This window comes from Ambystoma mexicanum, chromosome 10 (genome assembly GCF_040938575.1).
Source record: "Ambystoma mexicanum isolate Mex_15411 chromosome 10, UKY_AmexF1_1, whole genome shotgun sequence".
Lineage (NCBI taxonomy): Eukaryota > Metazoa > Chordata > Amphibia > Caudata > Ambystomatidae > Ambystoma > Ambystoma mexicanum.
In genome coordinates, this window is record NC_090932.1 from 227,774,555 (window position 1) to 227,792,473 (window position 17,919).

The following is a 17,919-nucleotide window of genomic DNA, read 5'->3' on the forward strand; positions in this document are numbered from 1 at the left end:
GCCATCTCCAACATCCATCTGCAACACTGGTTCCCTTCACTTATGTGCTTGGGGACCAGTGGCGCAGGGTCCTTCCCTTTTTTAAACTTTTTTTTTAACATAGGGTTGTCTCCTATGTGGGGGACACCCCTGCAACCCCTGAATCTGAAAATGCCGAACATGGGGAGCAGGGGGACACCCCCACAACCCCTGCTCCTGATGTTCAGTATTTTCCCATTCGTACAAACGGTACAGGCCTTTTTCTGTCTTTTGTACCATTCGCATAAATGGTACAGGCCTTGTTCTGTCTTTTGTACCATTCGCATAAACGGTACAGGCCTTTTTCTGTCTTTTGTACCATTCGCATAAATGGTACAGGCCTTGTTCTGTCTTTTGTACCATTCGCATAAACGGTACAGGCCTTTTTCTGTCTTTTGTACCATTCGCATAAATGGTACAGGCCTTTTTCTGTCTTTTGTACCTTTCGCATAAACGGTACAGGCCTTTTTCTGTCTTTTGTACCATTCGCATAAATGGATACAGGCTTTTTGGACGTTTCCTTAGTTAGCAGGGTCAGCCTTAAGGCAGGGCCACCAGCGTGTCACGCACGGGGCGCCATTAGCCCCTCACCACGCCAGCTCTGGGGAGTCTTTCAAGGTTCCCACCGAGCTGGCGTGGTGGCAGATGGTGCGGCAGGTGCCCTATTGAAATTAACTGCACCCAGCCCACCGCACATTGACAAACAATAGGGCGCTGATGCTTTCGCCTCAGCGCCTATTGAAAAATGTGCCCCCTGCCTCTCCTGCCGGCATGACCTGGAGTGCACAGCGGAGGGGGGGATTTTTTTGTTTTGCTTCCCGGGGAGCCGCCGCCGCTTAGGCCGGCCCTGGTAGTTAGCTCATGTAGTACTTTCCTACTGGACTAACAGGCGCTTTCGGCTCTCTACTATCGTCTTCTACATCAGATATAAGATTTACATTGCCCTCTCTTACCCAACTCCTCTGAAAAAGTAATATTATTAAGGCCAGACCTTCTTTTCTGGGGTGCACTTTCTTGGGGGGGGGGGGGGTTTAGGGACAATACATACACAAAAGAACAGCAACGCATGAAGGTATAGCCGTTTCTATTGCTCTTGTGTTGTGCTCTTGCAAATATATTATACCAATCACTAATTGATAATTATGCTCTATTTTGTATTGCACCACACATGAGCCAATAGCAGCTTTATAGCGCAATGCCATAGATGGTACTGTACCTGTATTCTCATAATGCTCTCGCTAATATACTTTTGATGCCCTTTTCTGGCCCGGTTTTGCTAATACATTTACATTATGTTATGGTGTTTGTTCTTGTTTTATGTGCGCCCGTTTGCCCTTGGGACGAAGGCGTATTGCCTGCCCTTTGTTGCGTGATTTTACTAAAAAGCTTTGGCTGCCAACATGTGTTTCGACCACTAGGTCTTTTTCAAGGCACATTGGGATGAGTATTTATAAACCATCATCCATCTCATATCGTTGTCATAAATCCTAATTCTGATTGGCTACTCTGCCGTTGACACTTACATACTTATTTTCTATGACTCCATGTCATCAGCTGTGTTTGTCTATCAACAGTGGAATGAATGAATCTGAACGTGTTCCAGTGGCATTTCTTTGTTTGTTTATTTATTTATGTAGCACTCCAAACCCAGAGGTATCTAGGCGCATTACAAGAGATTTTCAGTTCATACGTAACATTACATATAGAAACAGGTATAGGTCTGGAAGCTTACAGTACAGAACATAATAAGACATACGTTATATACAAAATGCCGTTTACAAAGTTACAACAAAATGCTGACTAAGCATGTTTCCGTTCGATGTCTTTCATGCCGGCTGTATTCTCAGCTCCGGTTCGGCGTAACCCAGGTGTACGAGAGCTGCCATAATAACAGTGCAACTGTAAGATAATGGCCTTCTCAACGAGTTCATAGGTCTAACACATACTTAGGCTGCTGCATTTCCTCAGTATCAATGTATACCACCGTTTCTACTATCAAGAGGCTAAACAATGGAACATGGGCCTAATTTTATAGGGGTGGACAAGGGTTTTTGCCCCCCTAACATTTGTGGCACACCATTTTGTCCCACTCATTCGGCAGGGTGCCCTTTCATTTAGATATCACCGGCCCTGCCCCCCAACATTTTCAGCAAAGTTGCGCCACTGCAATAGAAGGAGGTAAATGGTGCAGAGGCAAGGGAAGTCCAAAGTAAAGAGGGAAGAGACAATGTGTGTCAGAGAAATAAAGAGAGAAATAAGGCAAAGAACCCAGGGGAGCTCGAGCCGTCCATACCTTGGCCACGGAGAACCCCAGGAGCACGGCGTCCGTCAGAAAGCTGTGCCGGCAGTGGCAGTTGGCGTTGATGTCATACTTCACGCGCATGTCGTGCATGGCCTTCCACAGGTGAGACAAGACTAGGAAGGAAGAGTTACAGGTGAGTTCAGAACAAAGCACATGAAACGCAGCGAGGTCAGTCCAGTGCATCATGGGTAAACAAAATCCTGCCAGGAAAGGGGTGGGGGCGAAGGAGGTAAGGCGCAAAGGAAAGCTGAATAAGAACATGAGGGGCAGGGCAGAGAGGAAGGAACAAGTGTTGTAGAAATTGAGTCCGAGAAGAAGGGATAGGCCGCAGAGGAGAGTCGGGTGGAAGCCAAGAGCCAGAGAGGAGAAGCGGAGAGCAACACGCTTCATACAATGTTCCACCAAAAGATCCTCAAAAAAGGATCCAAACTTTTAAATTCCATCCTCTTCCGATAACTTGAAATGAATGCCCGCCTTCATTATTAAAGCAATGATTGGCAAACTCGACAGGTTGGAGATTTCTCCAGTTGCCAAATCTCCTCCAGGTGCCAGGCAGAGAACCCGGGGAATGAGCAGCACCACGCAGCGGATTTAAGCGTCCCTACACGCCCCCGTCCCGCCCACTTCGCTCGCGGGAAAGCTGTGCGGAAGTGGGCGGGGCGGCGGCGTGCAGCCAGGGACACTCCATTCCGCTTCCGTGCTGCTGCTAGCTTTGTAACTAACACAGGGCCCCTCACCGCGAGGAGCACTCTCTCGGTTCCATGCCAGGCACAGTCCATGTATCTTCAGGAATATCTCTGCCTTACTCTATCTGGGGCTAACCCCACCCTGAAGTAATATCACGGGAAGCGATGGAACACGACCTTTCACCCATTGACAAAACAGGAAGTGACATCACATAGCATTGTACACTACGAAAAATATCATTACAATATCACTATAATGTGACGTACATTTCATACAAGAATGGATCGCCATGTGTATCGTTAAGATCAGTGTGTTAGGCCCATATCACCAAATTACTGTGAATGCAAGCAGACGTCCAAGGCCAAATGATAATGATGTGTTATTATATAGCACTTACGCTTAAGCGCTTTATATAGAAAAAATATACACGGAATATCACCCAACCTGTGTTGGTACTCATTTATCAACCTCATTTATGACCTTCTGGCCACAGCCCAGAAGCTTGCATTACAAAAAAAGAAAAAACACATTTTTTTTGGGGGGGGGGGGTTATTTTAGAGGTCGCTAGGGTGACCACAGAGGTCACAAGGGAGACCTCAGAGGTCGCAATTGCGACCTCTGGCGCGACCCCTAAATGACGTCCCTGATCTGGCTTTAGATATTCTGTGCCAATATTTTTGCCACATTAAGGGTTGGCAAAGCGCTTTCTATAAGCCACAAATATAAAAGTATAGGTAAGGTGTTTCCCGAACGCTCGCATTCAGACTCGTCTTGGCTTCACGCAGAGCAGCTTGCCGGCGTTCAGCCACTTCCTGGAGGAGGTGGAGCTTTGCCTGGTTGCGGTCACGTGTGCTGTCACGTGACCTTTTTCGACTACAAAGAACAGCCCCAGACGCCCGAGCGGGGTGTTTCCCGAACGCTCGCATTCAGACTCGTCTTGGCTTCACGCAGAGCAGCTTGCCGGCGTTCAGCCACTTCCTGGAGGAGGTGGAGCTTTGCCTGGTTGCGGTCACGTGTGCTGTCACGTGACCTTTTTCGACTACAAAGAACAGCCCCAGACGCCCGAGCGGGGTGTTTCCCGAACGCTCGCATTCAGACTCGTCTTGGCTTCACGCAGAGCAGCTTGCCGGCGTTCAGCCACTTCCTGGAGGAGGTGGAGCTTTGCCTGGTTGCGGTCACGTGTGCTGTCACGTGACCTTTTTCGACTACAAAGAACAGCCCCAGACACCCTCGCGGCGTTAAGCCCGACTGCGGAGTAAAGGGCACTGCATCTAATACAAAAAGAGCTGTTTGGCTGCTGTTCGGCTCTGGACGGCACGGCCACCCGAAGTGGAATAGGCAAGTGCGCGGGGCAGGGCGTCGAGAAGCAACAGACGGTAAGCCCCCCCCTGACATCTGCTTAGGGCTTACATAGAAAGCCCCCCCTCCACCCAGCCCTTAGCTGTGTATTAAACACATATAACTCCAACTACTGGGGGATGGCTTGCCCACCCCCCTTGGAAGACGACATAAGTCGTCGTCTGCGTAGCAGCAAATGGGTACCCGACACTGTTGTTCCACCAGAGTGCCAGGAGCACACTCCGCTAAATAAATACTCTCTGAACATACAGAAAGCAACCCCACGAGAGGTGCAACCAGAAACTACGAGTAATCCCTCCCCCGTATTCCTTCCCTGTTCACACTCCTCACCACCTGTGCCTTGTACACAGATGAACTCACCTATGGATAGGGTAAAGGAACTAGGCAGCTCCAAGAGTCCCACTGCGGACCCCACGTATTTGGATGGCCCCTTGCTCCCAGTAGTAGATCTAAGGGGCAAAGGGGAAGGAGAGGTGAAGAACGGTGCAGTGTGGAAAGGGCTACTCCCCCCACCCGCCACCACGCGGAGCCCTCTTAAAAGATCTATGCACAGAACGCCCGACGGTTCGACCACTATGGCAAGTGATCTCCCGCCGGAGACTGTCGGAGTAGGGGCAAGGCAAGAATCTATATGCCCTGATCTACCATCCCGAAAATGCTCTCAAGATAGAAGAGCCGCGGACCGACTCACAGGGCCAGGAGTACGCTTTCACGCAGTCGCCTGTAGGCCAAACGCGGAGGGCACCTCCAATCACCAAGACATTTCAACTTCTAAAGTCTTAACTACTGCTCAAATGCACCAACCAAGGATAAGTACACACGCACCCATTGACCATTCCAACCAGTCTAATCTACTTAACGCCAAGGCAACCCAAATTGGAAGGAGTGAAAACAGCGCAGATCTGAACAAGAGCTATGACCATGAACCGGAAAAATCAGCTATGAGTGGCAGTCAATCAGACGACTCGGTATTCGAAGTACCCGAGGAAGATGTGACTACGCCCCAGGATGATTCATTCCGCGAAAATTCAGACCAATACACTCCACCGGTAGCACTGGAGACGAAAACAAAAGAGAGACCCTCACAACGCACGCCCCAAACTCAGGAACCAGAGTACAGTGGCAGTGGAGGCTCCACCCAACAGTACTTGGCCTCCCGGTATGAGGTCCCTAAACCGGATGACACCCTGAACAAATCCCCAGTACCACGTAGAACAATTCCATCAAAGCAAAGTAAAACAGCAAAAGCAAGGATGGAAAAGGCGCCAGGGAAGAAATCTCGCAAAGTCCCAGCGAGAGCACAGGGGAGAACCAATCGCCTAGCAACCCCTCTGATATCAGCATCACTCAAAGACTATTTCATTCAACAGCATAAAAGAAAACATGAGAGGGAGCCGGAACTTTCAGATGCTGAAATACTGGAGGCCATCATAGAACCCTCTCCAAGACTGAAATCTAGGAAAACCGAAGATACCCCTCAAGAGTTCGCTAATAGCTCCCCAGCGATCCTCGCCACGCCGATAGACAATGAGGAGAGCGGCGACTCAGAAAACATCTCGCCCCAGCAAAGGGTAAACCTAAGTACGCAAGAAACTTCTGCTTATCAAGCGACTGAGAGAGATGCAGTGCACGAATCTCCAAAAGTAGCTCAGTCAGAAGAGGCTATCTCCAAACCTCGAGAGGGGGGCCCAGCCACTCCCAGTGAAAGAGATGAGCAGACTGTATCCACCGCGAAGGACCAATATGCATGGTCATATCCACATATTCCTGGAAATCCAGGGAGGCCACTAAGAGAAAACAACTCACCGACGCCCAGCCCATCGCCACAAATAAAGCGAAGGTCAACAGAAAGGCCGGTCCAACACCTAATGGAGAGAGAGACAAAAACCCCCAAGAAATCGAGGCGCCTAAGTGAAATTCCAAGCATAATAGAGAAAGACACCCCCTCTAAAACTAAAGCTGACTTACTGTCAATAATGTCAGCGATGACAATAGCCCTAAACCCCTTTTGCAAACTGTATGAGGCAATTCATGAAGCACTCAAGGACAACTCGTCCATGATAAGCTCAATGAGCGAAAAACTAACCCTCATGGAAGGATACCTAATGGCCGTGGAGAAAAACTCAAACAGGATTGCTGCAAACCTTGAGGGGAAAATTGACTTACTGAAAGGTGAGTTAGAAGCAAAAAATAACCAGACCACTTCCGCCTCAAAGGCCATACAGATAATAGAAAGTGGCAGCAACATGGGTACCGCCCCCATTTTCAAAAAGTCAGTAAAGAAAACTGCGAGTCACGAACAGGAACAGGTTAGAGTCGGGCGGCCCACGACCAATTCAAAGCAAACAAAGGGCAAAAGCGTGCTGGAAACGGACAAAGAAGCAAAGTCCACCCAAAGGGAACTTCCAGAAGCACAAAAAAGTCGCGACGAGGGGAGCTTAAAACCCAAACTCAATAACGCTGTACAGCCAGAGAATCCTTCAACCACTCTGAGACCAGTACTGACCCTGGATGTAAGTAGCGGAGAGGAGTCAGATCAGGATCTATTGAATATTTCACAACACTCGGATGGTGAGAAGGCGAGGCCCTCAACATCGAGAAAAATCAGCTCCCCATCGACAAGTGCGCCACAATCCTCTTTGGGGAAGTTGACCCCATTACAAAATAAGGTAACAAGTACGAACGGGGGAGGCCGAAGATCTCGCATTTCCAGTTCACCGGCAAACTCACCAAGTATTGCCCTAGAGGCCTTAAAAACACTCAAAGAACAAGAAATATCAAGAACTCGCAAACCAGACCAAGACATAAGTGGTAGGCCAATCCAACAGGAGCACCAGTATAAAACTCGTTTCCAACCCCACAAATTGTTGAGTAGCCACCAAAAGTCGAAGGAAAAGATACAAGGGAAACTACACGACTCAGTACTGTTTAAACTAGAGCAAACGTCTGCAAAAGATGCCTATCTAGTACTGAACCGAGGCACAGTCCTGAAATTGCTGCGGAAGACAAGCACGTTGCGAAACTTGAGATCAGCCGATCTTATACTGGTGGAACCATACCATCGAGACCACAGAGCCAAAGCCTATCTCCATGTGAATAAAAAGGCAGCCTTCGATCTCTCCAGAGAACTTGTAAAGGATTTGCATCGTATGGGCCTGAAAATTGAAAAACTCCAAACCACACTGCCCACAAACCAAACCCACGAGAGAGAGAATAATGGCGCAACTCTACATCAGGCCGCAAAATACATTGCAGAAAAGACACCGTATAATCCCAAGTGGTCCTCAAGGGCACATGTAAGGGGTGAATTCAGGCCGTCTAATCATTACGAAAACAAAGAATATAGTAATCACATGAATAGTCGACCCAGAACAGTCGACACAGATCCACCGAAAGCCCAAAGATCAAGTGATGAGAAGCAACACCAGGAGGAACGAGGTAAACAGATTAAAACAGTGCCGAACAAAGAGGGAACCCAATTGAAACCGTGGAAGTGGGTTCAAGACCTTATTGCCCGCCCCCCCAGAGTTTAGCAATTACCATCGTGTTCCAATGCCACTACGGGGCGAGAAGAAAGGCCGCCCACTAAGCAAAAAGAACTATCCCTTCTTATGGCATCTTGGAACACAAGAGGTCACCGCCACCTAATGACTGAAAATGAGACTAACTTAGGAGCCTTTGACCTTATTTGCCTTCAAGAAACCTGGCTCCTGGGCAAACCGGCGTTGGACGGCTATGAAATTGAAGTGTCCCCAGCAACAAGGGCCTTAAAGGGACGACCATCGGCCGGCCTACTGACGGCAATCCGGGTAGGCTCAGGAATCTCGAGTATAAAGAAGGTAGCCGAAGATTATGGCATGTTAACAACTCTTGTATCCTGGAATCACCGTCTCCAAGATCTAGCCGTAGACGCCACATCAGAAATAGCAATAATCAACCTATACTGGAACCCGGAGAGAGTTTCCACTGAGGGCTTCTGTACGGACACTGCGAACATCATCGACAATATTACAATCGACCTAAAGATCCCCCACGTAATAATATGCGGTGATTTGAACGCAAAATGTGGGACCAGAAATGGCAAAGATGACAAGCCTCCCCACCCCGTGGTCGACGAAAGGGGTAAAGCGTGGTCTGAACTAATGAAATCACGGAAGCTATACAATGTAGAGGAACTGGTGGAGCACAAAACCCAAATTCCAACATGGGAAAGGTCGGGGGCGGAGGCGACTCTCGACTACACCTTCATCTCCGAAGGTCTGATTCCGTACCTGACGGACTTCACAGTATACCGAACATCAAAAAGTGACCACAATCTGCTGCAGATGTCCTGGGGCGGTCTTATGAAGGAAAGAGTGCACTACCTTCCAGTGATAAGCTCGAATATGCAGCAAAACCGTCTTCGTCTCTCAGCCAACATCGTGAGAGGGCTGGAAATCGCCCTAAAGCAAAAAGGGAGGGTCCAACCAGGAAACCAAATGGAGGGCAGACCGGAATATGTATCGCTACTTGTGCCCTACCAAACAAGTTTTGGAGGGAAGGAGAAAAACCCTCCCAACCATGTCCACACGTTTAACCAAGAGGTGGTGACAAAAAGGCTGGAACTGAGAAAGTTAAAAAAGAAAGCGATCAAGGTAGGGAAGGTGGAGGCATGGACTGAATATCACACGGGCGAGAAGATTTACAAGGCATGGCTAAAACACCATCGCCAAGCACTGTACCAGAAGGACGCGGAAGCCATGCTGGTAATTGGGGCGACGAGAAAGACCAAAGATTTTTGGACACTGCTCAGAAATAGAAATTGCCAAAAAGCGCCTCCACTCTCGAGTTCAGTATCGGAACAAAGCTGGATCTCCCACTACTCAGACTTATACCGGGCACCCGGGAACTCGCCCGTCCAGACTCAAAAAGGAGGGGAATACCCATGGATCAATTTAGCAAACCAGGAAAACATCCTAAGAATAATTGCCAAGCTAAAAACGTCAAGGGCACCGGGCCCAGATGGACTGACGAATGTGGATATTAAAAGACATCCAGCAGCATGGGCACATGCGATTGATGAACTTTTCACCCAATGTCAAACCCTGAAGCAAGTTCCTAAATCCTGGACAGAGGCAATTTTAGTCCCAGTTTTTAAGCAGGGCGATAGAAACCTACCAGCCAACTACAGACCGATTGTACTTCTTGACATAATTGGCAAAATCTATGCATCATTGCTGTTAAAACACTTCAAGGACTGGGCCGCCTTCTCCCCAGCGGCGGACTGTTTTCAGACAGGATTCCAAAAAGGCACAGGAACGGCAATCAATCTTCTTATCCTGAGTATAATCAAGGCCAATGCTAAGAGGGGGGCGACTAAAGTTTACATGGCACTAATAGACCTCTCACAGGCCTTCGACACAGTAGATCGGGCGATGCTATGGGACAAACTGACAGCATGGAACTGCCCGCGCCCAGTTCTCGACCCTATCCGGGCCCTCCACACGGAAACATCATTAAGGGTCCGCTTAAACCAGCAAGGGGCCCTCTCCGACATGATTTACACCAAACGAGGAGTTAAACAGGGATGCCCCCTGGCCCCGGCCCTATTCATTGCATTTATTGGGGACTATCAAGAGTCCGAGAAAACGGTGCGAGCATTCCCCCCCAAACTAGGAGGGGTGAAAGTGCCTAGGCTTTGGTATGCCGACGACTTGGTTCTACTAGACCAAACAGCAATTGGCCTCCAGCGTCAGCTGACCAACGTAGCGGCATACATGAGCATGAATAACCTGCAAATCAACAAAACGAAAACCAAAATCTTGATATTCTCAAAACCAACAAAGAGCACGAAACCTACCTTCGGCTGGGCACTGGGACAAACCAAAATTGAAGTTGTAACCGAATACAAATATCTCGGAGTCATGCTAGACAACACGCTCCGGGAAAACTCACTCCAAAACTCGCTCTGGTCAAAAGTACGGAACCTAACCTCTCAAATGCGGGCAGTCGATGGGAAATTTGGAAAATTCTCATGGTTTCCCGCCATTCAATTCTACAAAACGAAAGTAGTACCAACTATTACTTATGGTATGGCGGCAAACCTCAATCTCCCGGTTGAACTATGGCCTCGTCTAGAAGGCTTCATTTGGAAATCTGTACTTGGCTTGCCTAAGTCAGCTCCCCTTCCAGCAATCCGTCGAGACTTAGGTCTACTATCTCTCGGAGCGGTGGTGATAATATCCGCAACGCAGCTATACAGGAAAATTCGGTTACAAAGCTCCCCCTCGATCTTCAAAATCGTGGGGGGGGAATTACAAGGACAGAGCTGTAAAGCCTTGGCAGACTGGGAAAAAAAAATCAAGATTGCTATGGAGGCGGTGCTGTGTGATGAAGAAACATTGATCTCAAATCCAGGCCGTGTCAAAACTAAGCTAGAGCAGCAAGATTGGATCTGTACAAACGAAAAAGCTCTTTCTTATAAATCTCTAATGCATCTACCTCCTTCGTACAATCGCCTAAAGGAACCTTTGAAGTACTGTGATAAGTTCCCGGAAAAAAATCTAAGACGAACCTTTATGCGGGCTCGGCTAAACCTACTCCCTACTAGAGAAATTCTATTTAACAGAGCGCTGTCCCCATTAGCGGAGTGTCGGCTATGCAGTACGCCGGACAACCAAGAATCACTTCGACACCTGCTAATGATCTGTCCAGCACTATCCGATGAGAGACAATCCTATCTGACACCACTCTTCAATGAAGCCAAGACGTTGGATGAGGAAACCTCCTGGTCACGGCTGATAGCCGGGGACTCGGCTAAATGGTCCAGGACAGCCGCGAAGTTCTTGACTGTCGCGCTGCAAAGAGCTAATGGGCCAAATTGAACCTGTAAGAGCCTACAGGGACCCGCTGAGGAGGCGCACACGTCTGGCCGGCGCGCGAGCGCGAGCTCAGAATAAGAGACAGGAATCCATAGGAGTGGTGTCCCTAGGTAGATACTAAACAAACGGCGCAACTGGGAAAGAAAAATTTTAAAACATGTTGTAAAAACCTATGAGGTTATAAACAATGGGAATTAAAAAAAAAAAAAAAAAAAAAAAGTATAACATAATTGTGCTATCTTTTAAAAAGATCCTTTTGTAGAAAAGGCAATTCTAATTCCACTTTGGTAGATTTGATTTCACAAATATCAATTTTAGTGTTACCACATTTCCCCTGTTGGTGTAAGGAGCACAGACATTTAAAATGTGCAATTACACAACAGTGAATTGTTTATAATTGTGTAGAATGAAACCCGTGGTAAAGATATATCTGCCTCTCTCCTCAAAAAACAATCCCATCAGTCATCACACCTGGTGTATGTCACCGCTGTGCTTGGTTCCTCAATACTCCCAACTAAATGCATAAACAGCCATTAAATGTACCAGGTCTAGGTAGATGATGCTTCTTACGCTTCTATGTGATTACATCTAAAACAATTCAACAAACCCGATTTTGTCGAATTCTTTTCTTCAATTTAATTTGGCCACAAATATATGCAGGGGCGGGGGAGCCCCAATGCCCCACTTCCTACTATCTTTATTATCACGATTACCCACCCACCCCCACATATATTTTCGGGCAAAACCGATTAAAAAGAATTGTCGAATTCGTATTCGACGAATTATTCCAGGATGTAACTTCCCTATCCCGGCACTTCCCATGCGACCTTTAACTTTCACGATGACCACGGTCCTCGATAGCTTCAGAACAGCGATGCAGTCATCAGTCCAGAATGTCGCACTGCATAAGGACTCTAAATGCACAAACAAGTGTGGGGTGCAGAAAATGATCACACAGACAGCTCCGACCATCCCTCATCCCCGCCCGATCGAAGGCTTTCCGAAGGTCCATGAAGAATAGTTGAGACCCCCCCAGATCCAACAGGTCAGCCAATACTATCCATTGTGGAGAACTTTCCTGCCGGGGCTTGAAGATGGTCAAAAATCCAAAGGATTGTGGTCATGAATCTAGTGGCCTGGTCCTTGATGCACAAACCACATGGCAAACCGGCCTCGCTTTTTCTGCACTTGCTTGAGTCCATCCACTTGAGCAGACGGGAGTTTCAAATTAAGGCTATTGCCATTGTCACGCCTTTTGAGAACAGTAAGGATGACCAAGGTCTTCTGAGCTTGAAACCATTTACATTGATTTATAGCTCATGGGAGGTTGATCTAGCGAGACCTAGCCTTGCTCACCGCAGTAAATCGAGGGGCCTTGTGTAGCTCAGAATCCTACTGTTCCACGCACTCCGGAAGAGAAGCATGAGCCGGAAAGTGATCTGGCTTAGGAATCTGTGTTGTGTGCTCCTAGCTAAACACTTGTACAGAAACTTGCAGCGGACAGCAGATGCTTGCAGAAATGATGGCTTCACCATCTGCAAAACTAGGCTGGCCAAGCTCCTTCAGCCATATAGTCCTGTCACCCAAGACTTGGGTAAATGAGCCTAGTGCAGTTGAAAGGTATTCAAGTCTCGGGAGGATAGCTCAGCGGCAAGGTGCTCACCTTGGAAGCAAGATGACACGGAGCAACGCAGGTTGGATCCCCGGGTCCGCGCCTAGAAACCTCTGGTTATTAAGCGCGTTATAAGTAACCTACCATATCAAGTACTCCAAGCCAATCAGGAGGGCGCGTCCACTCCTCTAAGCCAGGAGCACGTTATTGCACAGATTACCTTATGGAGACGGAAAGCAATGGGTAGTTGAACGTTCCTTGGCCTTAATGCATTGCAAAGAGCTGTCACGTCCCCTGCGGAGCGAGGCGAGCGGGGTGGATTCTGTGCTGGGAGGTGAAACACATGCCTTCACTGTGAAATGCCAAAGGAAGGATAAAGTGTACTTAACATGTTAAGGACGTTTATGTGACGCCTGCTCTAAAAATATTTTCAGAACTGGGACTGTTGGCACAAACGAGGCGCGCTCCCCACCTCCCCCCCCGGGGGCCCAGGCCTTGCACTCTCTAGTCTGCTGTCCTCAGGGAACATTTGAGAGATGCTCTCTTTTGGCAAGAGCCTCCCTCCCAAATGTAATTTTATAGTGAGAGATCAGCAGCGGCAGCAATGCACTTAGAAACTCGACCAACGCCAAGAGAACAGGGAGAGGCGATGAGGGAAAGTTGCCATAGTAACCCCCAGCTCGCAGAGTCCACAGAATCCCTCATGATCCCAATGACCGGGAACCTTGACATAGACGACGCGGAGACCTGAGGAGACCTGAAACTGCGCGTTATCAATTTCAGAGACCAGGGGACGAAACTGGTCAGATCCACCTAATTGCCACTCTAATGTCAAATCCAAAACAATGGCTCTGGCTGATTAAAATGGTAACAAGACACCTGGATCTGAGCCAGGGATGCTGAGTGGGGACTGGCAGTGTGAAGAAGCCAAGGACCAGAATCTGGGTTTCTTAGTAGGGTCAGTCAGACATACCCCATCCATTTATTTTTAAATTTGTTTATTTGCATTTTGGTTACAGTTACTTATTCCAAGGTGACCGATTTGGTCAGTGACATTCAATCTTTGCGGTTAAACAACAATCTTTACATAACAAGAACTTAAAAACATTAGAAACATTAACTATCTCCGATTTAGAAGTAGGTGATGACTGATTGGGTCGTAAGCGGAGGGGGAGTGGCCGGGTGACACGGACGTGGGAATGGGCTTTCCACGAATGTTAATGCTGGAGGGGCTTGGTTTCGAGTGTCTTAGGCAATCATTCAGGTCCTGTGTTAGGGCTGGTGGATAATTCAGGGGGGCTTATCGTCTGAGGAGTGAAACAGTTTAGACATGGTGTCTTTCCATGCAGCAAGGGCCATACTCGACTCATCCGTGGATCTAGCCACGCTGTCCTCCCAGGCTCTTGTTTCGGCGGTCGCCCATCTTTCAAATTCTTTGCGCCATGCCCTGTGATTTGGTCCTGCCGGCCGTTTCCATGCCATGGCGATGGTCCTTTTGGCTGTTATGCATAGCAAGTCCATCAGCTTAACCGCATATTTGAGTTTGGCCAATCTGGGATAGCAGCCTAGGAGGCATTCAGCTGGGGTCCACTTATATCTGGTGACTTCTGCCTCTTCGCAGGTTTTTTTCACCATTGACCAGAGGCTGCGGGTTTTGGTGCAATTCCATAGCATGTGGATTAGGTCTGCCCCCTCTGTCCCACACCAGGTGCACTATGTCTGGGCGGTTTTGTTGAACTTCGCGATCCTGCTCGGGGTTAAGTAGGTGCGATAGAGTATATTTAATTGGATTAGCCGAAATCTCTGGTTTCTAGAGACCTCTTTCGGAAAGGATAGCGCTCTACTCCATTCCTCTTCGGATAACTCCTGTCCCATGTCTGATTCCCAGCGGGTCTTTAGTATATCGCTGCGGGGATTAGGGATGTCGACAAGGAGTTTATAGATCTGAGATACTGCTCTCCCCTCTTCGCTCAGGGTGTACATTAAAGACAGGAAGGGGGTGGCCTCTGGTTCCTCTGGCCAGGTGTCCCATCTAGTGCGTGCTATCTTGCGGATCTTTTGGTACCTCAGGAATTGGCCAGCGTGAATGCCCTCCTCCTCTTGCAGCTCAGCGAAATCCCTGAATATGCCTTCGGAGTATAGATCGCCCCAGGTGTATACACCCTTTTCCTCCCAGTGCCTAATGGTGTGGAGGGTGGTGACAGATTTGTCAAGTCCTGAGAGTATTGGTACTTCTTGGAAGTATGGGTGCTTCAAGTGTAACATTGTCTCGGTTCTACACCATATTTTCCTGCCTAGGATTGCCAGAAAAGGCTGATCGTGTAGCAAAGTTTGAGGGGCCCAGAGCAATTCCCTCAGGCGAATTGGGGAGATCATGGCCTGTAGGAGGGGGGTCTCTGAAGTGGTCCCGTCCGCTAGCCATTTGGTTACATGGCTTAGCTGAGCTGCGAGGTAGTATTTCTCTAAGCTTGGTAACTGGATCCCACCTTGGCTGTGTGGTAATACTAAGGTAGATAGTGCCACCCGATGTCTGCCCTTACCCCATAGAAACTCCTTAATTATTGTGTCTAGAAGCTGGAAGAAGGGTTTGGTGATATAAAAGTGCACATTCTGGAACCCATATAGGAATCTAGGGAGAATGATCATCTTGGTTATTGAGGCCCTGTCCAGCATGGATAATGGAAGCTTAGACCAGAAACTTATGGATTTGCGCAATTTGGGTATCGCAGCCATCGTGTTTCGTATATGCATTTGTTCTGGGGTGTGCATTATCTGGATCCCAAGGTAACAGAAAGATTTGGTCTCCCACTTTATGCCCACTGAGGGAAGCACTTCTGCAGGTTTATTTTTCAGGGATGCCAATGGAAACATGCAGGATTTCGTTTTGCTAAATTGTATACCCGAAACTTTGGCGTAGTTATCAAGGATTTCCAGTATTGTCGGGACATTGAGATGAGGGTTGTTAACGTATATTAGGACATCGTCTGCATATAATGAAACAATATGGTCAGTCCCGCCCAGCCTAATTCCTGCATCAAAAAATTGCTGCCTGAGGAAGATTGCAATGGGTTCTAGGCCTAGGATGTAAAGCATGGGAGAGAATGGGCAGCCCTGCCTAGTGCCCCTGCGAATATCCCATGCGTCTGACACATATTTCCCGGATTTTATCCTGGCCCTTGGTTCATTATATAGGATCACTACCCATCTGATAAATCGTTGGCCGAGTCCAAACCCCTCCAGGACCGCTACCAGCCACTCCCAATAAATGGAATCAAATGCTTTAATAGCATCTAGGGAGAGTAATGCGAGTTGTTTTTCGCTTGTATTGGTTTCAGCTATAATGTGCTGAAGCCTGCGTAAGTTTAGGGACGTGTTACGTCCAGGTATAAAGCCGTTCTGGTCTTCATGCACTATGTCGCCAATCACTTTGGATAGTCGCCTCGCTAGTATTGTCGTCAGTATTTTCACATCGTAGTTAAGCATGGCGAGCGGGCGATAGGAGTCGCATTTATCGGAGGGTTTATTGGGTTTGAGCATCGGGACCAGTAAGGTTTCCCTCATACTGTCGGGTAGGATACCAGTTTCAAATGTCTCAGAAAAGACCTGGTGTAGGAGGGGCGTCAGGGTGGGTTCGTATTCCTTGTAGAATTCTGGGGGGAGTCCATCGCATCCTGGGGTCTTACAAGTAGCGAGGGACCTGATAGCCTCTGTTATGTCTTCCGGTGTGATGTCGGAGTCTAGGGCTTCGGACTGCATTGGCGACAGTTTGGGCAGGCCAATCTCCTCCAGGGTATCTAATATCTGGTCTTGTGGGACCTTGTGTGTGTGGGAGTATAGTTGTGCATAGAAGCGCTGAAAGGTATTGTTTATGTCTTGTTGAGTCCTGTGTTCTATGCCTTGTTGGTCTTGTAGTGCTGTAGTAGCCTGCCTAGGGTGTTCTTTTTTGCAGAGCCACGCTAGTAGTCGACCCGGTCTGTCGGCCTCTGCATGTGCTCTATTAGTTCTAACGCTAAAATCGAATTTAGCCAACCTGTCCCATGCCTTGGAGCAGTCCTCTCTGAGAGAACTCAGTTCTTCCTCCCTCCCCAACGTGTCAATAGGGGTGGACTCTAGTTGTTGGACTTCCAGCTCCTTCTGGTTCAGTTCCTGCCGTAGTGATTTCCTGATGCCCCCTGCTTTTGCAATTGCTTCTCCCCGTATTACTACCTTTAAGGCATCCCATAGCGTACCTATTTGGTCCACACTGCCTGTGTTTACCGCTATATAGTCTTCCAAGGACTCCTGGAGCTCATCCCTAAAGGTCGGATCTTTCAGGGCCTCAGCAGGCATTCTCCACATAGGGATGGGCGGTCTGGGGCTATTGTGTTGCCAGTCTAACAGGAGTGGGGAGTGGTCGGAGATGGTCCTCCCTAGGTATTGTGTGCTAGCCGTTTGGGGCATGTGTTCTCTGCTTATGAAAAAATAATCTAACCTCGTGTGAAGTTTGTGTGGGGATGAGTAATATGAGTATGCCCTTTCACCCGGGTGGAGGTCCCGCCAAGCATCGATCAGATCAAGTTCATTGACCGTGACATTCAGGGATGAGGTGGCAGCGGGAAAGCCGCTTACCGGTGGATAAGACCTATCTAGTTCAGGATTGTAAACGCAGTTAAAATCACCTCCCCACAAGAAGAGGCCATCCCGATACTGTGACATCTGGGCGCTGAGTGCTTTTAAATGGGCTGGGATATTATTGTTGGCAGACATACCCCATCCATGGCCATGCTCCTTCCTGTTCCCCATTTTTCAGGACAGATTACCCAACAGAGAGATTGGCGAGTGCTGCCAATGAACGTTCTCAAGCAAACGGCCACGTAGAAAAGCAAGTCTACTCTGAAACTGGCCCTCAGCGAGACGAAGTTACAGAAAACATGGAAACCAGCCCATGATTCTCCACTGCATATGAAATGTGAGAGATCTCTGGAAAGCCTGAGGTGCTGCTCTGCCCTTGAAAGAAAGAGAACCGACCTCCTTTGGCCAAGAGCAACGCTTTGGATGCCATTGCAGTGGAAGATAAAGCCGTGATCAAGCGATGAAGACAA

General features: G+C 48.3%; 1 protein-coding gene across 1 annotated transcript in view; it reads right to left on the reverse strand.

Annotated features, from left to right (window-relative positions):
- HR (HR lysine demethylase and nuclear receptor corepressor) overlaps window positions 1-17,919 on the reverse strand; it is a 410,325-nt gene that overhangs the window by 163,059 nt on the left and 229,347 nt on the right. The window contains exon 8 of the mRNA XM_069617740.1: window positions 2,312-2,433. Coding sequence (XP_069473841.1) covers window positions 2,312-2,433 — 122 coding nt within the window. The remainder of the gene's footprint in view (window positions 1-2,311; window positions 2,434-17,919) is intronic.